General features: G+C 48.9%; 2 protein-coding genes across 9 annotated transcripts; both read right to left on the bottom strand.

Annotated features, from left to right (window-relative positions):
- Positions 1–112: 112 nt before the first annotated feature.
- Positions 113–11,006, bottom strand: IL17RC (interleukin 17 receptor C). Of its 5 annotated transcripts, none has more exons than XM_016121385.2 (19): positions 10,660–11,006; positions 10,347–10,368; positions 10,016–10,168; positions 9,771–9,845; positions 9,570–9,679; positions 8,617–8,728; positions 8,240–8,284; positions 6,603–6,742; positions 6,318–6,377; positions 4,723–4,777; positions 4,457–4,638; positions 4,308–4,358; positions 3,330–3,375; positions 3,052–3,173; positions 2,707–2,766; positions 2,120–2,168; positions 1,016–1,111; positions 863–901; positions 113–764 (listed from the first exon to the last, which is right to left on the bottom strand). In XM_016121385.2, the coding sequence occupies exons 1-19, from the start codon at positions 10,762–10,764 to the stop codon at positions 139–141; spliced, it is 2,148 nt and encodes a 715-aa protein (XP_015976871.1). In that variant the 5' UTR covers positions 10,765–11,006; the 3' UTR covers positions 113–138. The 5 variants fall into 5 exon arrangements, with proteins under 5 accessions (XP_015976871.1, XP_015976870.1, XP_015976872.1 ...); XM_016121384.2 differs by having other exon boundaries at positions 113–767; positions 10,660–11,005; XM_016121386.2 differs by lacking the exon at positions 863–901 and having other exon boundaries at positions 113–767; positions 10,660–11,005.
- Positions 11,007–11,719: 713 nt separating this feature from the next.
- IL17RE (interleukin 17 receptor E) lies at positions 11,720–26,292 on the bottom strand. 4 transcript variants are annotated; one of them, XM_036219993.1, is made up of 17 exons: positions 24,673–26,292; positions 22,755–22,870; positions 21,558–21,573; positions 20,872–20,994; positions 20,204–20,301; positions 19,788–19,947; positions 19,553–19,692; positions 18,601–18,669; positions 17,595–17,661; positions 16,440–16,615; positions 16,314–16,361; positions 16,186–16,231; positions 15,861–16,009; positions 14,065–14,133; positions 13,572–13,623; positions 13,396–13,494; positions 11,720–12,892 (listed from the first exon to the last, which is right to left on the bottom strand). In XM_036219993.1, exons 2-17 carry the CDS (start codon positions 22,818–22,820, stop codon positions 12,258–12,260), a joined length of 2,013 nt encoding a protein of 670 aa, XP_036075886.1. In that variant the 5' UTR covers positions 22,821–22,870; positions 24,673–26,292; the 3' UTR covers positions 11,720–12,257. The 4 variants fall into 4 exon arrangements, with proteins under 4 accessions (XP_036075886.1, XP_015989939.2, XP_036075888.1 ...); XM_016134453.2 differs by lacking the exons at positions 22,755–22,870; positions 24,673–26,292 and adding an exon at positions 21,835–22,092; XM_036219995.1 differs by lacking the exon at positions 20,204–20,301 and having other exon boundaries at positions 22,755–26,292.
- Between the last annotated feature and the right edge of the window lie 468 nt (positions 26,293–26,760).

Here is a 26,760-nt window from a genome sequence, read left to right as displayed (position 1 = left end):
AGAAGCAGCACCAGGCTGCACCTGTCCGATTGTGAAAGGGTCGCGGGGACGTAGACAGCGAGCAGCGTGCCAGGCTTGCCATTCCGGCAGAGAGACACATTGGAGAGACGTGGATAGAAAAATGGCGTTTGCCTTTATTCAAGTCCCGTCCCCTGCTTCAGGTCCCATCTCGCGTCCTGTCTCTGGGGTTCCCAGGGGACGGACGCAGCAGTCCAGGGCGGGCTGAAGGGCCTGGGACACTTGCTCTGCCCTGTCCGCGAGACGACCTGGGTGGGGTACGCCGGGTCCTTGCAAAGCCCGCAGGAAGTCGGGCAGCTGGGAGGGCAGAGCGAGGACCGGCACGGCAAGGAACAGGGAGGGCACTGCGTCCCGGCGGAGCAGACTATCGAAGTAGGCTCCGACGTAGCGGCCGGGCGCCCGGCCCTGCATGAAGTCGGGCAGCACACAGTTGAGTGAGGCGGCGAAGGCGTCATGCGGACCGTGCGCCCGGGTCGCCGACGCACCGTCCTGCAGCCACTCGTGGCACAGCGCCACAGCCCCTGGCGAGAAGAGCAGGACCACCACTCCGCCCTCCTGCAGGGTCTGGCGCCGCTGTGCGTGGAACCAGGCCAGGGGCCCCTGCGCACTCAATTCACGACGGCTCCACAGGTCCACGGCCACGCGTAGAGGCAGCTGGCACAGCGCTGACGCCAGGGCACCCACCAGGAGCTCAAAGTCCGCGTCGTCGGCGGAGTAGAGGAGCAGAGCCGCGCGGCCTCTGGAGGCTGCTGCGGGAGAGAACGGAGGGAGAGGGAAGACGTGAGACTGCCAGAGGCCAGGCCCGCGGGGGGCGGCCCCCCGCCCAGCGCTTGCTCACACTCACCCCCCGCGCGGACATCCTCTTTCAAGAGCCTCAGCCACACTGTTAGGGAAGAGGGGTGTAGGCGGCGGGTAAGCACAGCCGTCGCCTCCTCTTGGCGAACTCCCAGACCCTCTCCAGTCCTGACCCTGGGGAATGGAGCTGGGAATCACTCACCTTTCACATGGTCCTTTTTGAGAAGGAGGAGAAGGAAAAGCACAGCAGCGAAGAGTAGGCAAGCCATCCACACCAAGGCCCAGCGCCGGTGGATATCTGGGAGGTCCAGGGGAAGAGATAGTCTGGTTAAAGACTATACACTTTTGCCCCACTTCACGAAGGAGAAAAACTGAAGCTCAGAGAAATGAAGTGATTTGCCTAAAGTTCACAGCACATAGCAGAGCCAGTATATACATGAACATAGATCCATCTACTGATAAGTGACTTAACTTTCTGCCTCGGTTTTCACCTCTGTAAAACTGGGAAAACAATAGTGCCTACTGGTAAGGACTGTTGTGAGAACTACATGTATTAATACACATAAAGCTGCAGTAAGTGCTCAAATGTCAGTAATATTAATGTCCCCTAAGCCTAGAGTGGCTGAGTCCTTGACTTCACTCTCCTGAATGATCGCAAAAGCCTTCTAACTGGTGTCCCTGATGTCTTTTTGCCTCCTATTCATTCACCAGGTGGAAGCCCCCAGAGATCTTTTAAAAATACAACTGTGATTATAGCCTTTCAGGAAGCTTCTGCTGCTCTTGATGTAAATTCAAAATTCCTTGGCTTCCAAGGCCCTATATGGCCCTTGTATCCTCATCTCATTCCAGCCACACTGACTACCTTGGAGTTCCTCAAAAAAACATCCCACCGTCTTCACAAAACTGCATATCTACCTCCTTCAGGCAGGTCAGCCTTCAGAGTTCAGCTGGAACCTTTTGCCTGAACTCACTCCACCTAAGTCAGGTCCCCATTATATGCATTCATGGCTTTGGACACTATAGAGAGTGGTTCTGCAACTCACACTAAATGTAAGTGATCTGTGGCTAATGTCTTCCTAGCCTCCTGTGGCAGGGGTAGAAGCCAGAGATTGTGTCTTATTGGTGACATCAGGATGCCCTGCAAGCTCTCATCATAGTTTCTGAATAAATGAAGGAATGAACATCTGACTTATCTGAGCCAGAGAAGGACAAGGACATTGCATGAGCTGCCTCCAGGAGTGGTCTCTGTCAAGATTCTAGATCCTGGAGAGCTGAGAAGAGGAAGGGCAGTTCTTGTAATACTCACACTTGTCCATGGGGCAGGCCCATAATGCTCCTAGGTCATCATTCCACAGCTGTAAGAGACAAAATCAAATCCAAAGCTGTCAGCTTGGTGTTCAGCAATCACCAAGTTCTAGCCAGCCTGAGCTACAAATTTTCAGTCTCAAGTATTCATATTCCCCCCCGACTCACAGCAGGATCCCACAAGCTGCTCTGCCTTTGTTTATGCTGTGCCTACTGTCTGCCCTGTGCCTTCCTCCATTGCCAGAATTAGTCCACCTAAAGAGACCCTTCCTTGAAGCCCTCCCTGAAAATCAATCCGTAGCATATGTGAATGTTGTTATCTGTTTACTGGTTTTTAGCCACCAGCGAGCAACTTGGGGATAAGAACTATACTTTAAGTCTTAGCTTTCCCAAGACTGGACACAAAATAAGCACAAATAGATAGTGGGTAGGTGCTAAGAGGACAGTGAGGAGGTCTCTGCCTAGGAAGAATGAGAGTTTGCATGATGACCTCTGCTAGACACAGAAAGAGGTAGAAGAAGCTGAAGACAGAGTGTTGGGGCTGTTGCCCTTGGGCATCGGGGCAGGGTCCTTCTGCCACCTACTCACCTGCAGACACTGGCCTGACTGCAGGTCTTGTAGTAACTGCTCTCCAAGACGAGCTGCCCTCTGTCAAGCCAAGAGGTAGGGATCTGTCACCTAGGGACACAGCACTTAGGAGACCACTAGGCTGCAGCTAGGCAGGATAGTGGTGGGGAGGGGGAGGCACCAGGAGTTGGGAGTTCTTCTAAGAGGCCACTGAGAACAGTGCCCAGGTCTGAATCACCTCCATGTTCCCAGAGACCAGCACAAAGCTTGGCACACAGGAGGGGAAAATTGAATAGAGAGAAAGTTTGAGGACAAGTTTGAAATGAAGCTGGAGAGATACATGGAGTAGGGTTACCCAGTCCTCACCGTGGAGGCCCTGCTGAGCAGTGGGGTGCAGCCACTGGGTTCCAAGGCACAGAGTGATCGGTTGTCCTGGGGGCCTCGTGTCTCCATCAGCAGCATATCATCCTTGAGGGGCCCCAGAGAGTCTAAAAGGGGTGAGAGCCCACTCTGAATGAGACCCTACCTTTCTGGGGGCTGCCATGTGCCCCTCCATGCCTGACCTCCACTGTCAGGAGCTAGTACTTCCAGGGTTCGCCCCTATTGCAATAGCCCTGTCCCAGCTTCCTCCAGGCCCCACTCACCAGACCACAAGCATTCTTGCAGCTGAACCTTCTCCCAGCTGCTCACCTGCTTGGAAGGGGCCAGGGTTAAGGGCATGAAGAAAGGCAAGAGCCAAGGCCAGAAAGACCAGAAGAGAAAGGATAGGTAAAGGGAGGACTGTTGGGTGGGGAGGTCTGCACTCTGGACCTGACCTTAGGCATATCTGGGTTTCAGGCTAGGTGATCAGGAGTCATTCCACTTTTCTCAGCCTCAGCCTGGTGAGGTCATCTGTGCTAACAGGCCTTATGACTCTAAATTAGCTCTTTTCACATCTGACCAAACACATACATTCCCTTCTCATCTAACCACCTTCTCAAAGAGCCCTCGCCTGACCAGTCCACTCAAAATTGCAACCCCAATCCTCTCTTGCCCTTCCCCACCTTTCCCCATAATATTTGTATATAATTTTAACTTAGTATGAGAATTTTCTTGTTATATCTATTATCTGCCTTTCTCCAAACATAAGCTCTATAAGGGTGGGAACATTTATTTGTTTTATTCACTGATTTCTATCCCACATGCCTAAAACAGTATCTGGTACATAGCAGATGCTCAATAAATCTTGAATGAATATGTTTATAATCACCTTTTGAAGTTGTAGAGCAACCAATTATACAGGTAGGGAAATAGGATAATGATAGATATAATAAAAGCATCTAACATTTGTTGAGCATTTAATCTGTGCCAGTCCCTAAGTTGAAGCACTTCATAGCCACTCTATGAAGTAGTTACTATTATCATCCCCATTAAACAAATGAGACTGACCTTCAAAGAGGTTAAGTGACTTGCCCAGGGTCCCATGCACTACTAAAATAAATACTAGAACTCCTAAAGAGGAAGCCCATAACCACTTTGTTCCAAGAATAAAGTGGGTCCAGAAGACAGTGCCTTGTCTGTGGTTGGCGTGGGGTGTGCGGGGTCCTGCCCCCCAACACAGTGCTCCGGCGCCCCCTTCTTACCTGAACACAAAGGTTGGGGTGGCCTTTTAGCAAAGGGAAGTCATGGGCCTTCTGTGGAAAGAAGGGTGTGGGTGAGTCACGAAAGGTGGCTCCCTGGGCTCCGCTTTCTCTCCCAACTCTGGGCCCTGCCCAACACCTCTCTTACTTACGTTCACAGTGACATTCTCTCGGGGCAGCGGTGGAACCAGCGATTGGCAGGGGCCCCCGCCGAGTGCCTGCCAACACAGTGTGGCCTCAGCAGTCAGCGAGCACGGCGCTTCCAGCTGCCAGCCCAGCGGATGCAGCAGCTGTAGCCGGGTGGCACGCCAGAGGTTGCGATGTGCGCGGGGGTCTGTAGGGAGAGGGCGAGGTCACTGCTTACCCCGAACACTACCACCTGCACCGCTCCCACCCTGGTCCCTGTGTGTCTGCTCACCCTTCCTAAAGGGGCAGATGCTCGTCCTGACAGAGTCTAGCTCCAGAGGCCACACCTGGAAAGGAAACAGGGCTCCACAGGTTAGTTCAACCCACCCAACCAGGAGCATGTGCCAGGCCCTCAACTAGGTACCGCTTCATTCATTAGGGGACACATTCATTAGGCTGATATTTCACAATTACTCACTTGGTGTTTTCACCCTTTGAAGGCCCTAGAGATGCACACATTTACTCTTTCAATAAATCCTATGCCAACATCTGGCAACATCTTTATTTAACAAACTTTTAACGAGTACCTGCTATGTGTCTTAGCACCAGGGAAGGCACTAGAGATATTCAATAATTAAATCCACAATCATTTTGTGAGAACCTACTATATACCATGTACTGTCCTAGGCGTTAAGGGCACATTCATTTATTTTTTCAATAGACTTTTAAAATACACCTACTATGTACTTAGCCCTGTGCTAAGTACTAAAGATAACATGTTAATTTATTTAGCAAACATTTAATTAAGAGAAGCTACTAGGTTCCAGGCATTAGGTAAGTCTCTGGGGAGATTGCTAAATTTTAATTACATATTATTTCCTTGCTTTTAAGGAAATGACAAATTTACAGTTGCAGTAAGGATAAAACATGTATATAAATTAATAAATTGATAACTTATTGAACATCTGTTTATGTAAGAAGAAATGAGACAGGTGCCCAAATTAAAAATGGAGGTGCTAAATGGACAAGGAAGGAAAGAAGTGCAAGGAGATATGTAAATAAGAGAGGGCAGGAAGTTGGGGGAAAGCTTTTGGAAAAGAAATGAGGGCATTTCATGTTGTGGGAACTACCTAAGCAAAAGCACGGATGTGGGCATATCTTGATAAATAGCTCCATCTAGACTGAACAAAATCCCCGTGAAAGGGAATTATGGGAAACACACAGTGGAAAAGGTTTAGTCAGGGGTCAGAATATAGGGCCCAGAATGCCAGGGAAGCTCTGGGAAATGAGGTCGGGCGGGAACTTATTGAAACAGTCTAGAAGAGATGATAGAAGCCCAAACTAGGCTGTTATGGAGAGAGAGAAAAAGAATGAGAGACATTAATGTGATGGCAAATTAAATGTGTAATCAGAGGGAGAGGAAAGAGCCAATATTTAGGACTAGATGTGGCACACATCCTTATAACAGTCCTATGAAGGTGCTACTGTTATTCTTCCTATTTTACGGATAGGAAAGAGGCTCAAAGAGGTGAAGTGACTTGCCCAAGATCACACAAATAGTGAGATTCAGGTTTCAAACCAGTCTGAGTTCATAGCACATGCTCTACCCTCCAGGGGAGCACAAAGAAGGAATTGAAGAAGTAGAGGAAGGCTTCAAGGAGGTGTTGACATCTGAATGGCAATGAAGCATAAGTAGGAGTCCTGTGTATAGAGGATCAGGAAGAGCATTCGGAGCACACAACAGGCAGAAGGCATAAGACAGCCAAGGTCAGGAAGGGCCAGTCAAAGAGGACAGTAAAGGATGGTGAGACCAAGATAGTGAGGGCCACCCCTCTCACCAATTCCCCAGTCCCATTCCCCTGGCACCCAGCTGGACTCTGCTCCTACCTGAATACAGAGACAGGGAACCAGGTCTGTGTGGTTCAAGGTAATGGTCTGCGGCCCTGTCTGTGGGGTAAGCAAAAGGGAGAAGTTGTAGAAGATAAGGAAGAGGGGAAGGCTGGAAGCCAAAGTTGAGGAAACCAGGCAGGCAGCAGTTTCTCCACCAATGTTTCTTGCTTTGGGTGTGGGTCTCTGTGTCCTCTTCAAGAGTCCCCTTTGATAATACATTCATGTCCTTAGCATGGGCATTTGCCTAGAGTGGGAATAAATTTGGGGAGGGAGAGGCCTTACCAAGTTTCTGTGCCACCAGGGTTTCATAGGGCCCTGGACCTGGTTCCAGTACAAGGAGAGGCCAAAGTGCCGCTCTTCAGAGACTTCCAGCACCAGGCGCACATCATCACCATCTGCAGACACATTGGGCCAGGGCAGGGCTGTGGGGGAGCCAAAAAGAGAGACTTCCATTACCTCTTCAGTTCACCCAAGCCTGGTTCATGCCTACCAACTGACCTTTAGAGTTCCCTTCAAACTCCTAAGGCTGGAGGCTCCTGGACCAGGGCAGAGCCTATATCCCTATCTCAGACTAGAGCATAGGGTTCCAGCAGCTAGGGACCAAGCCCACGTAGGCCCCAGTATGTTGTCTGGAGACCACCCTTCTCCCCAATTCACTCTCTGCAGCCAGAAGGATACTGTAACCACTGTAAAATAAATAATTCTCCCCTGCTCAGAGCGCTCTGATCCTGCTGCCCCATATTACTCCTAGAATAGAAGATGGAGTCCATACAATTAATGGCTTGCAAGGCCCTGCCCAGTCTGGCTTCCTGACTATTCTAATCTTATCTGTCAGCACTAATTAATTTGCTGCAGACACACTAGCTTCATTACTAACACTGAAACACACCAGATCCACTCCTGCCTCAGCTCTTTGCACTGGCTGTTCTCAGTGAATGGAACCTTTTAGAATGAGGCCATTCCTAACAGCTGCAGCTCCCAACCTCCCTGTCCCCTTTCCCTGCATTTTCTCCCTAGCACCAATCACCACCTAATTCTTGCATATTTCACATCCCCATATGTTTATTGTGTCCTCTCTCACCCTTACCTTGACTCTGACTCTAACTTTCAGCTAGAATGTCAGTTCTTTAAGGGCACAGGTTTTTGTCAGTTTTGTTTATTGATGTATCTCCAGTACCTAGTGCTATGACTTGGGCAGAGTAATTATTCAATAAATATCTGTTGAATAAGTGAACCAATGTGTAACTGAATGGATAATGACATGGAATGCATGACGTGTATCTGTGTCCTCAAAGCTCTGGTGCTGAGTAGTCTTCAATGGATTACCAGAGGCAGGCAGGCCAAGTTTAAGATAAAGGAAACCAAAAAGAAAATGAAGTTGAAATAATTTAAGAGTTCAAAGCACAACACTGTCTTTATATCTTGATCTGTATGGTAGTTATGCAAGTGTATACAAATGTAGAAATTAATGGGACTGGACATCAAAACTAGTGCACTTTACACACTCTTCTGTATGTATGTTATACCACAATAAAAAAGAAAATACAAAACAAAAAAAATCTAAATAGTGCATGGGAAAACCCCTCAGAATCTTGACTTCCTTAGCTCTTATTTTTTGGTTTAATATTACTTTTATTTGATACATGGAGGGCGAACCATAATCTTGACAATGCTTTGGGACTCTATATGTATTTATTATAGGAAGTAAGAGATTCATCTTTACATTTCCGGTGCCTGGTACAAAGTAGGAGCTATTGCAGATCATATATGATGAATGAATGAATGAATGAATGAATGAATGAATGAATGAATGAAGTCTGTGAGCTTCTGTGAGCCCAGACCTGGAGCCAACTTCAAGGTTCCTCATATTCCAGACCCTGGCCCTCCCTCCTCCCAGCACCACTGGCCCTAGCCCCTACCCTGGCAGCTCTGGATGCTGTCCCGGACTTCAAGCCCCCTGCAGTCTGGGGAGAGATCACAGAAAAACCTCTGATGGAGCTGAGGACCAAGGAAAGAAAGGGGACAACCCAACTCACAGGGATCCCTTGAAAGGGCTCTCTGTCCTCTAAATACCACCCACATCTATCCAGTGCCCAAAACATTCTCCAGAGGCAGGAAAGTCATCACCTGGGGATAGGAGGCACAAGAGACTGACTCTGGAGAGAATGAGAGCCCACGCCACTGCCTGAGAATAGATAGGACTAGAAAGGGGATGAAAGCAGAAGAGGTGTGGCTGGAGGGAAGAGAGATTAGAGAGGCCAGGATTTGGGGCCCCTGAGACTCTGGGGCCACTTACCAGGCAGCTGCTGTGTGAAATTGAGTTCCTTCTGGTACCTGGGCTGAGTGTATGACCAGATTCGCACCTCAGCCCCCAGAGCAGCCTCGAAGCAGTCAAATACTACAGAGCCCTGTGAGGAGAGGGGTGGCAGAAGGCTGGTGGTATAGGGCTCAGAATCCAGGCAAAGGGCTGTGGGCTTCTCTGCATAGACTACTCACTTCCTCCTCTCTTGCCCAGCTGATGACTATATTCATTCTATATGGCCTGAAATTCTGCCATTGAAATTTCCCCACAAGGGCCCCCAATTCTAAAGCACACACCCTCCATAGGGTGTCAGCAGGACAGGGATAAGGGCGCAAGCTACCTGAGTCCTTGCCCCAACTCTGGCTGTCCTGGATCACACGTCCAAAGCTAAGCTGATCAGACACCCCTCCCCACAGAAGTGGTTTTCACAACCAGTGCTTCAGTGGACCTCACGATTGCCCTATGAGGTGGGCCAACAGATGTTATCTCACTCTACAATTTTTCAGATCAGAGGATATTGGCTGGGGGCTGGGGGAAGGAGGGGAAATCAAAGTAAAGATACACCTCCCAACCACGTGTGACCTCCTGAGGTAGCCCAGCACCCTGTACCACGGCATATACATCAGGCAGTCATGGTATGGCAGGAAGTCCAGAGGATCCAGCCCACAGATTCTCCCTCTCCAAGTCTCAGTTTCTCTATATGGAAAATGAGGATAATAATAATGCCTAGTTCGTGACATTATCACCTCATTTAATTCTCACAACATCCATACAATTTAGGACTATTTCTAGCCCTACTTTACAGATAGGAAAACTGAGGCATAAAGCACTAAAAGGACTTGCCTACAGCCCCGATCAGAGTTAGAACTTAAAGAAATAATGAATGTGAAAGCATTTTATAGATTTCATATTTAGAAGGTGATTGTTATTATTATTATTTTGCATACCACAGACTGACCAGGCTGCACAAGGGCAGCAGGCACTTGCACCTCCAGCAAGACACAGCGGGCTGTAGGGTAGGCCTGGAAGGAGAGCATGACTTGGGCCTGGAGAGAAGCTGTAAGCAACAGGGCAGAGGGTTGGTCAGACCCAGGGGCCACAGGCAAAGCTCTAGTGAGGGGCAGTTGGGCCAGCTGCGTTCTCCTCACCATTCCTAGGCTCCTCAAACTCTAGGTCAGCTGCTCTTTCAAATTGTTCCTCATCTTCAGGCTTTTCCCAGTGCCCTGGAAGTACCCAAGAATAAAGACCATGTCAGGCCCCTTGCTCTGGGCTTCCTTCCAGAAAGTGCAGTTTGGGGAAGCAGCGGCCAGGCCTGGGGCCTGTGGTGGGGAGACTCCCAATTATCATGCCCATCCCAGACACATTCACATGTACACATGGATGACATGCTCACCGTGCACAGTTAAGTGGATGACCACACGCACACAGAGTTCACAGTCAGTCTCCTGATGGCACCTCAGCACTAGCTCTGTCTGTAGGTGTGTGGGCACCAGCACAGGTTCTGGGGCAGACACGATACTCCCAGGGAGGCAGAGCACGTCACCATCTGTGCATGAAGGGCAGGGTGGAGCTGAAGCTGTTTTGAACCCAGAATTTGATTGCACCTGACACTCCCAAAGGGCCAAGGAACTTTAGGCTCTTCTTGGGCTGAGGGTGGACCGTGAAGGCATGGGACTGGGACAGCTCCTTTCCCTTCTACCAACCTGGGAAGTAGGGCTACTCACCCCAGAGGTGGCAGGAGAGGCCCTGGGAAGGAGGTAAAGAAGAGTCAGAGTTTATGCTCCCAAATCTAACCATCTTTCCCTGCCTGCAATCCCTGTCTACCTCCTTCCAGTGCTCTCTATTTCAAGACCCTCCCAGAAGGAGACAGACCCAGCTCTTACCCCCTCCCCATTCTTCCCTTACCCCATCAGTACCAGAAAGACCAGCCAGGGCAGTTCTGGTGGTAGTGGCAGTGACAGGAGCCAGACTAGGGCCCTAATGGGCCCCAGACTGAACCCTGAGCCTTCCTCGACCTCCCTGGGGCCCCAGACTCACCGGAGAGCAGCGAACAGTATCCTGAGGCCCCGCGAGTCTCTCCAGAGAGAGGACTACGGGGCTTCGACCAAGTGCCAAGGACAGCAGGAACCAGGGCACAGGCATCTTCCAGGTGGTAGACAGCACCCAGGCCCGAGGCCCAGTCCTGCCCCCCCAAATGGGGGGGCAGACACCTCACCTCTGCTCTCACTCAGCCCCTTGCCTTTGGGCAGGAGGGGTGAGAATCTCTCTCCAGCCTCCAGGGTCCCAGCTCTGGCTAGCTTGTGTACTCTCTCCCCTGGAAGTTCTGATTCCAGGCTCAGTCCTAGCCAGAGTGCTTTCGTTTTGGCTCTAGGCAGCCAGCCAGCTGTTCCCGCCCCACCCTGTCCCTCCCACCAGCGCCAGGCCTGGGAGCCTGCAGCCTTGGACTAGGGCGGTAGCCTCCCCTCCTTTTTTCCCCTCCTTTCCTCCTCCTCCACTGCTGACACCTGGCTGGGCGGGCCTCTGGAGAGGGCAGCAGCATACTCATGGCTGAGTAAGGAAGCTCTTACTCACCCCAGCAGTCCCTAAGGAGGGCTTGGGCAATCCTGGGACATTTTTGCTTCCCGCGTGATTCTGAGTTCCTAGTGCCACTGGGACCCCTTACTGGGCACCCCATGTCCCTTCACACATAGACTCCCTGGACCTCAGTGACCCTTTGTGGGTCAGGAGCTCTAAGGGCAGGGATAAAGGGTACCATGTAGTAGGCTTTTCACCACTTCCTGGCATGTGCTTAAGTGTGGTGGGAGTTGAGGAAGGAACCCAGGACCCAGCGCCAGGCAGACGAGAGTCCCATTTGTGCTTTTGCCATGGGCTGGCTATGTGCTTAAGGACAGACACAATTTTAACTTGTTTCTTCCCCTCTTCTCACTGAAGAATTGCAGTGAGGATCGAGATTTCCAGGTCCTCCTTTGGATGAAGGATCGGGTGTGGGTGTGGACATGGAGGACTTGGGTGATAAATTGATGGATAACAATCCCAGGCAGGGTCACGCAGACACTTCCCCCAACTCAGTATCCTGAACACACTAAAGACACACTTGTTTTTTAATTTATCCATCATGTTTGTCTTTATTCATCTTTGTCCATCTTGGTCTCTACTGTCCCACCTTTGTCCTGGCCACCCAGGGCCAAAGCCATTTTCTTTGAGTCCAGTGTCCTCCCTCCCTCCCCATCTGGGCAAGGCCTGGGTTTGGGAAAGGGGGTTCCCTGGCCTCCAAGGGAGTTTTCTCCCACTTCCCTGGAGTCACCCCCCTTCAAAACTGCCATAGCTCCTTCCTTCCTTCCCTACCCCTATCCCAAACTCTCCAGCCTGTGCAGACTACCCTCTGGAATTTTGGTGAGAGGAAGTCAGAAGATCCCTCTCCCCCTCCCCCCCATCAGGACTGGGGGCAGAGGAGCTCTCAGTAAAGAGATACTCTTCGTGGGGGTGCTGCGAGGCAGAGAAGCATCAGGAAGAAGCCAGATGGACACACATGTGGAGGGGCTGGGAGTGAGTCAAGTGTTCTGCTCCTTGCCAGGGAGGCAGGGACTGAGGCTTTTCAGGTAGTAGTCCTCAGGAGGCACCCCGAGGATTCCAGGCTAGAAGCCTCTTTCTGGCGTGCCAGCCAGTGCCCCTACACCTGCGGCTAAGACATCTGGATTGTGGAGGAGCTCTGCTCGGTCTTGATGGGCAAGTTTGGCTGCCTGGAGTTCCAGCCTGCGGCATAGCTCCAAACGACTGCGCAGGCACCGCCGACCGCTGAGGCGGCCCCAGCCGGTAGCTTTGGTGGAAGGCCTCGCGTCCAGAGCCCGCAGCAAGCGAGGCAGGTCGCGCAGCAGACGGTAGCGCGGCAGGGCGCGCAGCGGCGGAGGAATGTCGCCTTTGGCGCAGAGGTGACTGAAGTAAGCGAGCAGCAGAAGTGGCCGCGGGGCGGCGCGCAGCAGGGTACGCAGGGGCGCCGCGCAGGAGTCGCGGTCGCGGGCAGGGCTGGGGCCGGCACTGCTCCACAGCAGCAACACGGTGCCCTGCTCCCTAGCCACACGCGCTCGCGCCGCCCACAGCCAGGGCAGCGGGCCCACACGCGCCACGCGCGTCCCCTCCCACAGGTCTACGATCACGTCGCGCCCGCTGCCCAGCGCGGCCCGCAGCAGTTCAGCCAGTGCCCCCACCAGGCGCCGCTGCTCCTCGGAGTCTGCCGCATGCAGGAGGAGCACGGGTCGTGCTCCGCCAGGGCCTGGGGACGAGAGCAACAGATTAACAGGATCCCAGTTAAGGGACGACAGCTCGTCCCTCTCCTCCCCTGCCTCGGGGCGGTGGGGTGGGGAGCTACATCATAGGGTGTCCCCTCCCGGTTCCTTATTTGCACTGGGGGTGGGTACCTAAGGCAGCTTTAGTCTATGGGGTGTCTGTGGGCTAATTAGATAAAAGTGCCCCGGAAGGGGCAAGGCATAGGGCGCCAGGTTTAGCAGGTGCAGAGCAGGCTGGATTTACTCTTCACTTGCCTCTTGCCTAGAAACTTGGTATAGTGAACCACCTGGCACAGAGGGACCTTTGCCCTGCCTTAACCATTCCTGTCCTTTAGGGATCTGAGGCTCATCCCCTAGAGTAACAGTGAACTGGATGCCCTGACAGGGACATGGCTCTTGGGGAAGGGAGCCAGGACAGGGAAAGGGTAGGGACAACTAGCCTAGGAGCTGGGCAGGTCTAAATTCCCAGGTTACTTTTGAATGAGTTTACCTGGCAGTAGGCGCCGGCGGGTGAGGACCAGAATAACGCCCAACAAGGTAGTGAGGGCCAGCAGTGCCAGGATCAAGAGTCCCAGGTGTCTATGAGACACTGAGTCAAGTAGGATGAGGCCAAGATGAGCTCCTCAGTGCCCAACCTCCCTCCTACCCCTACCCAGAAGAACTCACCATCTGGACACAAGAGGTGCTTCCAGGCAAACTGGACATCTGACCTCCACACCTGAGGGCACAGAGTTCCCCCACCCCATGAGCCAAGGTAGTGCCTTCTCCAGGGGAAGCATGAGGATGGAGAAAGGGAGGCCCCCTAGATAGGGAATTCCTCCTGCACAGAATAGGTAAAGAGTTGCAAACCCAAAGAACTCAAAGTTGGCTAGGGTATCCTTAAGCCCTAGAGGGCACAGGCCCTGAAGTATTCAGGCACCAGCCAGTTGTCACCAGGCCTTAAAGTAGACACAGAGCATCAGGTTTTCTGACTTTTTCAAGATAAGCCAGAAATCAGCTTTTTAAAATACCACATCTCCCAATATTTAAATGGTGGCAACAAATTCCAATTTCAAATACCAAATGAAACATTTCTGCAGACTAGATTTGCCCAATGTGCCACCTGTGGAGTAGATGCTGGGGGAGTATATGCAAAGGGGAGAGGGACAGGATTCCTTACCAAGACACAGCCCCCTGGCCTCAGGAAGGGAATGATGAGGTCTAGTGTCACCGGGCTTGAGCCCTGAGTCTGTTGGAAAAAAGATCAAAATGGCTGTTCCCATAGAGGCAAATTTGGCTCTGTCCAGCCTCTCTGAGTCTTTGCCCATGCTGCTCCTCCTTTCTACCCCCCAGCCTCACCCAAATCCTCCCCAAAGCCACCCCTGAAAAGAAGCCTTCCTAGCTTCATTCCCAGATCCCACAATCATTCCCAGATCAGATCTGCTGCACAGATACACATTATTCAGGCATTGGGCACTCATCAATAGACATACTCTGGGTGCCAACTCCATGCCAAGCCCTGAGGAAAGAAGTCGGCCCCAGATGTTGTCTCTGTCTTCTAGCAGCTCACAAAACAGGGAGGCTAATAATATGCTGCCTGCCCCGCCCCCCGTCCTGCACACCTGAAAGAGCAGGCTGACCATTGGAAGGAACATAAATTGCGGATTCAGGAGACCATAATTATTAAAGTCAGGCTTAACTCTTGCCCTTGTGGTTCCTAGCTATGTGTTTTTTTGTGGGGAGATAGGTTACCTCCCTCCCTGAGCCTCAGTTTCTTCATTTGTCTGTGAAGGGTAATAATCCTTGTTTTACTGGGTTATTGAGAGTATCACAAGAGAATATTCATGTAAGCACTCTTTATAATATATAGAGCAGTGTTTATTCGTGGAGTAGTAGTGGCTATTATTATGTTGTAGACTCCTAGGGGCAGAGACTCTGTTATATACTTTTCTTGTATCTTCCAGGGCCTAAGACAGGGTAGGCACAGAGTAGGCACTCAATAACTGAATGTTGAATTGGACATAATTGATTGCCATCTGTCTACAGTTAGGATGTGGCTCTGCCCTATGCTCTGGGTTCTGGGTAGGGAGCTGATCAGAATCTCCACCCTTTGGGAACACTCTTTGCCTCCTACCCCACCTGATCCAGATCCCATTCTCCAGTCAGCTGTGAGCCAAGTACTGATGTGGTAGCTCTCAAATCATGGCTGAATTCAGTGAAGGCAGTCTTTTCCCAGATCACAGAAACAAATAAGTCTGTGGATTTAACTCTCAATTTTAGGTTTTCCCAAATGACTCTGTCTTAAATCCTTAGCATGGCTTGGTCTTAAATCTTGAGCATTTGCTACCATCTGTCTGCTTGGGAGCTCTCAGAGAATACAAAACAGACAAACAAGCTGCAAGTAAGCATTTAAGAAAGAACTGGGAGGAGCTTGTCATGGTTAGTCAGCTTGGGACTGTGGTTTTGCAGATATATTTGATTGCGGTTTTTATATCAGATACATAGAAGAGAGTCTGCTAGTCAAACTGTTCTTAGTTTACATAGTAAAGTTAAATCTGTCAGTAGTTTACAGTATTCTGCAAAGAGCACATCAGCTTCTGGGGGCTCTGTTTCCCTAGATTTTAGATTGGGAGATAGTGACAGAAATTCTGCTAGCTGCCTGTAGGAGGCAGGCAGGAGCATGGTGGTAGAAGACAGCTGGGTTCAACAGAGCATCAGTACAAAATGTGGCAGCAGTTTGAGTGGACCAGAAAACAGCTGGATATAGGAAAGCCAGTCTTGCCTCTGTTTATCTTTGTAAGTTCAGAAACTGAAAGGATTAGACACTGCTCCTTGGAAGACCCTACTGACCAGATGAACAAAGGCTGATCAAGTAGATAAATAACCAGATGACAAGTTAGAGATGTGCTTACTTCCTCCACCTGCTGTGCTCTGAGCCATGAACCTAGTGGGGGTCAAATCCTGGCTAGGCCATACCTGGCTAATGCTGTACACAGGGGGCACCAGGCCATCTTGGCCCAAGCCTGGGTGACTCCAGGCAGCACTGAATGTGGCATGCATCCTCGTGGAGAAGTGAAGAATCAGCTGTTGGGCCTGAGTGTCCATGCTCACGTGCCAGGATGGAGCTGCCAGGGAGTGGGAACAAAGGGTGTGATATGAGAGACCCAGTCTGCAGGAGGCAATAGGAGCTGGGCTGCAGTTGACAGAGAAGTCAGGGCAAGACTAGAGTTTGGCTTTGTCACAGTTAGGTGAGGGTGAAATGGTGGGAGGGGTTCCCAGTCAGAGTCACTTATTCGCTCACCAGTCCGGTGGGGACATTCAACGTGGCTGCTGTTTCCAAAAGAGAACTGAGAAATCCAAGAATGGCAGGTCAGCAAGCTCTAGGCATCATCCATATCCCTACCCATCCCCTCTCACCCACGCTTATACCTTGAAGCAAAGCTGGGGGTGCAAGTCCACTTTCTCCAAAACATACCACTGTGGTGGGAGAAGGGAGTTAGTCAGGGCCCTGGGCCCCAGTCCTGCCCACCCATGTCCTAGGGAGGCCCGACTCACCCCATCTGATTCTTGAGCCGTGGCGTTGGGGAAGTCTTCACAGATGGTGTGCCAGCCCTGCCTCTGGCAGAGGGAGGCCGCCAGCTTCAGTGGGCAGCGGAGTGTCAGGGCCATGACCATCTGACTGTGCTGGCTGTAGTCAGTAAAGTTCACTGACCTCCAGAAGTCAGAGCCATCTGGGCAAGCAGCAGGGGCAAAGAGTGAGGCCTAGGGAGACCCGAGCCCGCTTTAGCCTCATTTTGCCAACCCCGTCCCCAGGGCATCAGGAGACAGTTTGTGAATGTGCCCGGCACAGTTCCTGTCCTGTCTAGGAACCTAAAACATGAGCATGTCTCCTCCATCCCCCTTTTATTAGCTTTTCTATTTAGCTGTCTCCTCTCCTCCCTGTACCTCCATTCTAGCTAGCTCTTTGCTGCTCCCCAAACTCAAAATCTTTACATCTTAGCTTAGGTTCCTTTCAGAACTAGGAATGCCTTCCTCTCCCTTCTCTCCTAAATCCTGTTCATTTTCTCAGTAGGTCAGGTCAGGGGTCACTTCCTCTAAGAGACCTTTTCTTGCTAGTGACAGCCACTGGCTTTTCCCTTTCCTGAGTTCACGCCCCACAGCCTAGTCCTCACGTGCAACCCTGCCCTGGAATGTAGGATGCTTTGTGCTATTCATTTGTCATGTCTGAGTGTCCTGTCTGAGTGTCCTGTCTCTTCAGCTTGGAGACAACGATGTGCATATAGCACTTCCCACGTCACCAAACACCTTCGCTTATCATATTGGATTCAAGCCTTTTAAACAATTGGAAAGTACTGCAGGGCAAGTGTCATTATTTTGCAGATGAGGAACCTGAGGCACAGAGAAGAATAAGTGGCAGAGCTGGGATCTGAGTGAGCCCAGCTCTTCTGGTTCATCCTCAGGACACTACCTCCTGCGTCTCACATTTCTGAACCACCCACAGTATCTAGTACAATATTGGGTAATCTCATTTATTGCAGGCTGATCTGTAGCCATTGTAGCCCTTACCCCGCTCTGACTCTAGGGAAAGTGCCTGCATGCCTTCTGGTGGCTTCTTCCAACACAAGTGTGAAATGTGTGAGTGGGGTATGTGTGTATGTGTGGAAGACAGAGAGACTGTGCATGCACAAGAGTGCATTTAGCAGCACTCACAGGCTTCAGGCCAGTTCTGGAAGGGACATTTTTTGCGCCTCACAGTGTCCTCTTGCAGGTAGGATGCCTGGGGGAACAGGGGAAAGGCAGGGAAGGTCAGAGGAAGGACTTTTCCTATAGCAGCACTCAGACCTAAAATTCATTCTGACTTGACCTTGCCCTAGTACAAACTACCTGAGCTGGCAGGGCACTGAGGACAGGGAGCAGTGCAAGATGTCAGCAAGGGTAGGTGGTGCTGGACACTGGGGGAAGAACTCCGGAGTATGGGAGTGAAAACAGTTAGCGAGTGGATGAGTTCTTTTCTCCCTGGAGAGGAAAACCTATTGCCAGAAAGAGGCAGATTGTGGGCTCCACAATCCTCAACTTTTGGCTTCCTTGGATTCTACTCTCAGTGGTTCCCAAGGTGTCTTGTGCCTTGTGTAGGCTCCTCCCTCTGGGCTGCCCAAACTTTACTCAACAAGATTGTCCAACCTGGCAGGTGCTTGGTGCTCTAAGTCTCTGCTTACACGCTCCCTTTGGTTTCCTCCTGGGTGACAAGGCCCCCTGCCTTTTCTGTCTAGTCCAAAGGGGTCTTAGTGCTAGGCACTTCAGAATTATGAAGAGGAGGAGGAATGCAATGAAGGGTAAGTGGGGACAAGACTTTTGGGGCTATATGGAACCTTGCAATGGCCATGTGCTCCCATTGTTCCTGCTAAGAACACATAGTGACAGCAGCTGTCTATTCCTCCTCTGTGGGCCAAGGCTAGGTGTGGACCAAGGAAACCTGGATTTGGGTGGGGCTGAGGTTGGAATCACCCTCAAAGAATATCCCATGTTCAGCAAGACACTGCCACCTCTGACCTAGTGTGTAGCTCACAGTCAAGCTGGCACCAGTCTTCCCTAGCACCTATTAATACCTAGTCCTTTTAAAATGTAGATAGGTTACTGAAGATAAGTTTGACCAACTGCGCTACCTGGGGGCCTCAGAGCAGGGCCATGGACAACCCACACCTTTACCTCTGCTCACCTCTATGCACAGACAGGGCAGAAGGAATTCATAAAGCAGGTCTACAGTGTGGCCCCAAGACACAATTTTCTGTTGATAAAGCAACGAAGAGAGAGAAGAGATGCCTGAGAAAGAGCATAGACACCCTGGAAAAGCTGGGAACTTGGCCAACATCCCCTTTTTCTTATATGAGACTTAATTCTTCCACCAAAAAATTTCCTCCCAAGGGGTCTCTGTTCTGTACACTGACCATTTTCTCTAGGCATCTCAATACATAGAGTTGGGGGAGGAAGGAGGAGACGGGGAAAAGAATATACATTTAATGAGCCCCACTGTATGCCAGAAAGGTTGCTAGGCGCTAAAACAGTAACTTAATTAAATGCTAACATCACAGAGATCTTGGGAGGCATCATCACCATTTTATAAATGAAGAGAGCTGAGGGCCTGAGGGGTGTAACATCAGTCCCTGCAAATGATACTAGCTGTACACAAAGGCCTCCTTGAAAACCGGAGTTGAGGTGAGGTGTCAGGAGGCCTGGACTGGGAGAATAGGGGACATCTCATTCTCTGAGGGGTAGCAACAAAGGGAGGGAAATGGAAAGGTACTAGGACAGATGTGACCACTTTGTTATTTTCTTAAGGAAAACAACTTCTTGAAGAAACTGCAAAGACTTCTTAATGTAACCTGAATCTCATGGAGGGTCATCTCATTGGGAGTAAATACCATATTCATTTCTCTGCTAGTCATTCAAGGTTGCTCCATCCCTTTTCCTTTCCTCAGCTCTCAGGTGACAAGCCCCCTGCATTTTCTGTCTAGTCCAAAGAAGTCTTAATGCTAGGCACTTCAGACTTATGGGTCTTGGAGAATTATCTTCGCTCTCTGGGCCTCAGTCTTCCTGTATGTACAATGGGTAGGCCGTTATGTTGCAGCACTGTGTGGTCTGGCTTTTTACAGAGAAATGGCACTCCATACCTGAGCATCAAAGGGACTGCTCAGCTCTTCGCACTCTAATGCCCACTGGTGACAAAGACGCACGCTGACCTCAGGGCCTGGGGGAATGCTCACTCGAATAGCCCGTGCCTCAGGCAGCAAGTCAAAGGAGAACTCAGGCCCTGGGGAGAAGGGGATCTTGGTGGCCTTGTCTCTTGGCTTTAGCAAAGACACCACTGTTTGACTGGATCCATCTCTAGTCACACCCCATGGCTACCTTTATCCCTTTGTGAGCTCTGTCTCAGAAGGCCTTTCACTGTCACTGGATCCAAAGGTTGGGTTCTTTTGGAGCGTAGCCCCTTGTGGGAGATGTGTGGGGAGGGGATGGAGATGTGATGGTCCTTCTCAGACAAGCAACGGCTACTCAGCAGTTTCCTCTGTAAGTAGAGAGCAAGGTAGGACTGAGGTCAAGAATCATGATCCCTGGCTTCTATTTCTTCCTCTGGAACCTGGGGCACACAGGCAAATTGATCAACCATTAGGCCTCAGTTTCCCCAACTGTATAATGGGCAGAATAGTCTACTTTATCTTCATACCTCCTATCTCTCTCATGTGACTGGAGAACAAAATGAGAGGCCAGAAAGGAAAGGGCTGTGAGGCTTCGGGCAGAGCTGGAACTGACAGAGAGAGTACCTGAGCAGATGCTGGCATCTTGTGTCTCCTACAGAACTGGAACATGTAAGACTTTTTAGATTTCTGCACCAGGCAGCGGTACCAGCCCCATGGAAGGCCTGTGCAGGAAAAGACATGTTTCATATCCAGCCCTTCAGTGCCCCTCCTCTCCCTGGAGATGTGGCCCAATGTTGGATCCTAAGTCATTTTAGATCAAGGAAGGTAATGAAATCAAAACTTTGGTCATGAAAGTTATGATACAATCAAAAAAGAATTAAAATGTTCATGGTAGCATATTTATGACAGTGAAAAATTACAAACTGCAGATTCTTAAGCAAGGTATGGACATTTAGTATGTATCAGGTGCTGAGCTAGGCAATGAAAACAGAGTTGAATAAGAACAATCTTACTTTTGAAATGGAAGGTAATAACAATAAATAGAACTACAACATTTTAATTGCAAGAATTGGTACCAGCTGAAAGGAGAAACACCTTCACAAAATGATACAAACAAACTCACTAGTATCAGTCATGGTGTGCTGTTTTAGGATGACCTTAGTCTCTGTTGAGGGGGACAACAAGACAAACGTGATCTAGTATGTCTCATTTGCCTCAACCTGCTCCCCCCTCCTCAACATGGCCCTAATTCACATACCCACTTAGAATGGCCCAAGGGCTGTTTCTCATACCTGAAGGAGCTGACACCAGGTGCAGGTACAAACAGTAGGGGCAGTGCCAGAGCGGAGCACACCAAGGTTTTGTGGAGGTGGGGAGGGCCAGCCGGCTATGGCAAAGAATATGAGCAGACCTTCCTGTGAAAGATGAACAGGAAATCAAGTGGTAGGGTCCAAGGAGATCCCTCCTGCCTCAGAGGAGTTGGACTTGAGGCTGAGCTCTGCCACTTAATCCTGGCCGCGTGACCTTGGGTAAGTTATGGACCTCTCTAAGACTCAACTTCTTCATTCATAAAGTGGAGCTATTATCATGATCAAGTAAGTAAGATAATGTGTGGGAAAATATGAAGATCATTGTATTACTGACAGTTAAGGGGAGTGCCTGGAGGTTTGCACATGTTTCTCATTTAATCCTCCCCACAGCTCAGGGACAACATTTTATAACCATTTCTACTACGCTGATATACCCCTCAGAAACTGAAGATCCGCAGGGGTTAAGTGCACTGCCTGCAGCCACAAGTGAAATGTGTGGCAGAATTGTAATGCAAATCCATGCTTGCCCTAATTGTAAACCCTGTGCTCTTTCCTTGATACTATGCTACTTTCCAGGCTGGGAACCAAAAATTAGAATGGAAGGCTTGCTGGGGATCTAGAACAAAAGGGATGTGGGGAAGAGGAGCAGGGCAGCAAATGAGACTTACCAGTGAAACTGTCATCCTGAAGAAGGCACAGGGCCCAATAGGGTAAAAAAAGGAGAGAAGTATAATTAGTAGGGATTCCCATAAGGAACACTCTCCCTGGGGTCTTTGCCTCAAATCATCTAATTCTGAGGCCCAGAAGCTAGGCCCTTGGCTACCACCCCTCCAAGACTGTATAGAGGGCACACTCAGGCTGCCACCAGAGCAGAGGGACTTGAAGAGATAGAAAAGTGCAGGCAGGAGAGTGGGGAGCTTTGCCAGCCTGTGCCAGCCACCTTACCATGTGGGAGGCCAGCAGACAGCGGGTGTTCCAGCGGGGCAGACAGGGGCAGCTAATCCCAGAGGAAGCAGAGAGGCCAATGAACAGCAGGCAGAGAGGCAGGAGCAAGGCTGCCAGTCTGAGGCTCCCCATGGGTTTCCGTGCGGTCAGGGCACCCAGAACATGGCTGCATGGCCCGAAGGCGGGCGGCAAGGTTTTGCTGTGCAGCAGCAGGGAGCACAATGCCAGCAGGAGCCCTCGTCTCAGCCTGCCCCTGCCCCTGCCCCGCCCCGCCCAGCCCCAAAGCTCCTCCTTAATCCTAACCAGCAGGCCAGACCACATTCCTTCTCCTCCAAGCAGAGGTACTGAGGGATGGTTGTCCCCCGGAAAACCTTACTGCCCCCAACTGGAGCACAAGGGGCTCCTGCTCTGGCAAAGAAATAACAGGAAAGAAGCCAGGACAGGGTTAGGGGGAGGCCGGCTGCACCCATTTTTAACCCCTCCTACTCCTGCAGCACCCTCTTGATCTGACCCGCCCACCCATTAACATTGCTATCTTGGACTTGGATCTCCCGTGGACACATGCATCGTTGACTCACTTAGAGAATTCATAGAGCTATTAGGCACTACTTGTATTAAGTGATAGAGACAGAGGTGACTGAGGCACCTAGAACAACAAGAAAGCACTATAAGAAGTAGATAAGCCTCACATGCCCCCATAAGCCTCCTGGCTCTCCACTGGCTAACCTGGCTAGCTCTCAGGACTACAGTCCAGCTTTCTCTCTCTACCCATTGGCCAGTTCCAGCTTTTCTGGGCAAAGGATTCCATGCCAAAAGGGCCTATTGGCTTCAAGGATCCATTAATCAGTACTGTCTGCTCAGAAAACCCCAGAGCTCATAGCAGAACGCTGGAGCTGAGGGACTGGGCCCCATGCACTGACCTGGTTTCCTGTGGTTTCCGATGATGCTGACGAGGCTCCAGTCTTTGTGGGGACCCTCCCCATCATCCCACAGCTTCCTCCTGCTCATGGAGCATCTGATCTGCTTCAGCCTTCACCTTGGTGACACATACAATGGAAAGAAATTTGGGGCACGCCTACTGAGTGAAAGTATCTTGAAATTGTTATTGTCCCTCTGCACCTTTCAGTAGCCTGACCGTGGCCTTCTTTTGTCAATTCTAGTTTCTAAGTCTTCAGGTCTTCTGTCTGAAGATCCCATCCTACCCATTATCCTAAAACTACCCTCTATCTTTTGAGTTCCTTACAAGATAATGACTCCTTCTTATTTTTTATGTTTCTCCCATGCCTAGGAGGGTATATCATGAAATAGGTGCTCTGTAATTGTATAAATGTCAATTACGATACATTTCATCCATGTATCAGTTTACCCGTTTCATATTTTCACAAAGTACTTTCATATTTGATCCTCATAACCACCTTGTAAGACTGGTGGGAATTATCGTTTTCATTTCATAAAGAGAAATAAGCAGAAGGAAGATGATTCGGTCAAAGTTAAAGCCTTCAGCTTAGGGAGCTCTACTTCTGCAAGCCTGTCACACTTCAATTCTCTCATGGTCTCTACTTCTACTGCCTTATCTCCCTCTTCTGGAACCCCAAAGGGTCTGCCTGACACAGTTCTATCTTTGGGCATTGGAGTCCACCACTGCAAACAAATCAGTAAATGTGAAGGAAGAAAAGGGTGGTCTGGTCCTACTGAGGATAGGTTAGGGAGTCTTCAGTGGTTTAAATCTATACTCATTTTCCTATGCTGGGAGCATGAAGTGAGAAACTTGATTCTGTTCTAGAATACTTCTTTCTTGATCCCTTATATCTTCTGATCTAATAGTAAAAATATTTGATTAATTTCTCCCAGACCCTGGCTAAGATATGGTAAGAGAAGCAAGAAAAAAAAAAAAAGAGACACATGTACATACACACCAAAGAAAAAAAAGAAAAATAGAAAAAGAGCACATAGAAAAGGAATAAAGATGAAAAAGGAAAGAAGAGAGAAAAGGAAGTCTGCGTTTTATTCATTGTCTTGCTGGTTTGCTTATTTATTGTGAAGCCTTTTTCAAAAAGGATTTAAGGTAAAAGGCACAGTGGATGAATTCCAGCACATCCTGAGGAAGGGGAGGGGATCAGATCGACATTTGCAAAACTCCTACTATCAGGCTCTGGGCCCCGTGTTTTCCCCACATTATCTCATTTTATTAGTACTACTACCCTTGAGGTCAGTCTTATTAAAACCATTTTAATAGACTAGGCAACACTAGGAAAATTAAGTAACTTGTCAAACCCAAAACGAAGAGCTGGGACTCACTACCATGTCTTTCAGGCTCTTTCAGCCAGAACACAGATCTTGGGGAGAACTGTGGGACGTGAGAGGGTTTGGGGGCCCTGTAATCCACAGAAGTATTAGATTTAGCAGTGTGATGTAGTTGGGTTAGCAATGTGGAGGAAATCGGAATAGTTGGAAAGAACAAAGTAGATCTTTATAATAGTTTGGTATCAGTGGTCAGACTTCTAGGGAAGTAGGAATTGTTTGGCTAGTGTCAACAAGGGAGGAGTAACTCTGTGACTGGAATAGGTAGCCAACTGGAGTAAAAGCAACAACAGTGTGTAGTAGGCCTGCAACACAGAGGTCTTGTCCTGGATGGAAGGTGGCTGAGGCCTGTCTCGCCTTAGGTTTGTGTCTGAATGAGCTGACTTAGGCTTCATATTCTAATAACCTGCTTTTAATAACCTTTACTTGGTGACTAAGCCATAAGTTCAGGTCGTCTTGGCAGGCCCCTGTGCATGTTTAGGTGTAGGGTACACTGTAGGGGGCCTTAGGCAGCCATTTTTCTTGACAGAGCTTTACCTATGCATGGACTCCGGTCAAACCATGCAGCAGCATCTTCAGGCACTTCCTGTAATGGCAGTTCCTAGCGTCTGGTGGGGCAACTGTGCCTACTGGATAGGAAGGTCCAATTAGACCAATGTACACCAAGAGTGGACAAAAGTCCCTTCCTCACTACTGCTCTTCCTGAAGAGATCAACCTCCAGAATTCTGAGGCAAGAAATCACGGTTAAAAGAAGAGGTAGGAACACCCATTCTGGCAAGGGGAAGCCAACATTGCTTATCAAGGGAAGAGATTGTGATATTTATTAAGCACCTACTATATATTAGACTATTCATATATATTATTATTATATTTCATATACGTATGTATGTATGTATGTATGTATGTATGTATGTATCGCACAACAATCCTGGGAGATAGCTACTATGATCCTCATATGTCAGATCAAAAACAGAGGCTCAATTATTTTGCTCAAGGCAAAAGGTAGTAAAATGCCTGGCTAGAATTCCAATTGATGTCAGTCTAATATCAGAAACTGTTCATTCCACTACACCAAACTGCCTTTCTCATGAACTTCATGCTTTCTAAGGGTCCCTCCAACACCTCCTCTTTAGTTCTGTAAATATCAGGGAATAATAACCAATTCTCACATTTATAGTGTCACACAGTTCACAAAGCACTTTCACAGTACTTCACCTATTTGATCTTCAAATTAATCCTGTGAAATAGGCAGGTTGATCTTAGCCGTATAATTACTAGGTGTGTTGGTCCTTGAAACCCAGTCTTCTCATCTAAATGCAGTGCTCTTCCCACTAAATCATGATTCCTTTCAAAGGGGATCTTATTTGCTTCTGGGAACACTACAACCCAGAGGCAGGAAGAATGGAAAATCCCAGAAAAGCAGAATCCTAACAACCCAACAAGCAGAAAACTAAAATAAAGCAAACGACTTTTTTTTAATTGGCAGACAATTTTCATAATAGGTCTCCAAAAGAACTCCAAAACTGTAAAGTGCCATTCTAATAACTAATGAAATTTCTTTCTTTTTTTTACTAATAATTATTTGCATTCCAATTTCAAAGTTAGCAATTTGTACCTGGTACACATAACCCTATTACCCAAATTTCCATCTGCTCCTCTCTGTTCTCCCAATTCTACCCTTGCTTTAGTCTAGTTCTTCCCTCTGTGAGATACATTCTGACTTTAGCCTATGGTAGAGCAAGTTACTTCATTCAATAATTTCAGAGTACACACTGTGTTAGGTACTGGAAAGGGGTCAGGAGAAGACATGTAAACTAATAATTTTGTCAGTAAAAGAGGTAAATAAAAATGCCATATGAATTCAAAAAAGAACTCTCACTCTTTGAATTGAAAGAACTAGAAGTACTCAGAATTACCATATAAACTGGGTCCTGAAGGATAAGTAATAAAATAGAAAAGTAGAAATGGGAAATTTTTTCTAGCATTTTTAGTTTCAAGTATACAGTACATTGGTTTGACATTTAGTTTATGAAGATACCACCCAATTACTCCAGCACCCCTTTGCCTCTACACATAGCAATTACATTACTGCTGACTGCATTCTCTATGCCATGCTCCCCATCCCTGTAACCATCTATCAACTACTAATTTGTACTTCTTTAACCCTTCTCCCCTTTCTCCCAGTCCCCCATCCCCCTTCCCGTCTGCCCATCACCAGATTGTCCTCTATATTTGTGTCTGTTTTCCATTAGTTGGTTCTTTTCGTTCCTTAGATTCTGCATATAAGTGAAATCATGTGGTATTTATCTTCCTCTGTCTGGCTTATTTCACTCAGTATAATACCCTCTAGGTCCATCCATATCATTGCAAATGGTAGGATTTCATTTTATATGGCTGAGTAATACTCCATTGTATATATGAACTATTACTTCAAAAGGGGAAATTTTTAAGCAAAGGAAACTGGGAAAACATGGAATCAACATGGGGATTTATTAGAGCTCTGAGGAGAGAGTATTGGGAGATAATACAGGACTACTGCATTGAGACCACACTTTGGGAATCTCTGAATGAGATTAGACTTTTTGGTTGTTCAAAAAATAATGGCACATAGTAGGGACTTAATG

This window comes from Rousettus aegyptiacus, unplaced genomic scaffold (genome assembly GCF_014176215.1).
Source record: "Rousettus aegyptiacus isolate mRouAeg1 unplaced genomic scaffold, mRouAeg1.p scaffold_m13_p_4, whole genome shotgun sequence".
In the NCBI taxonomy this organism is placed as follows: Eukaryota; Metazoa; Chordata; class Mammalia; order Chiroptera; family Pteropodidae; genus Rousettus; species Rousettus aegyptiacus.
The sequence above is the reverse complement of the archived record's forward strand: the minus strand, read 5'-3'. Positions and strand labels throughout refer to the sequence as shown.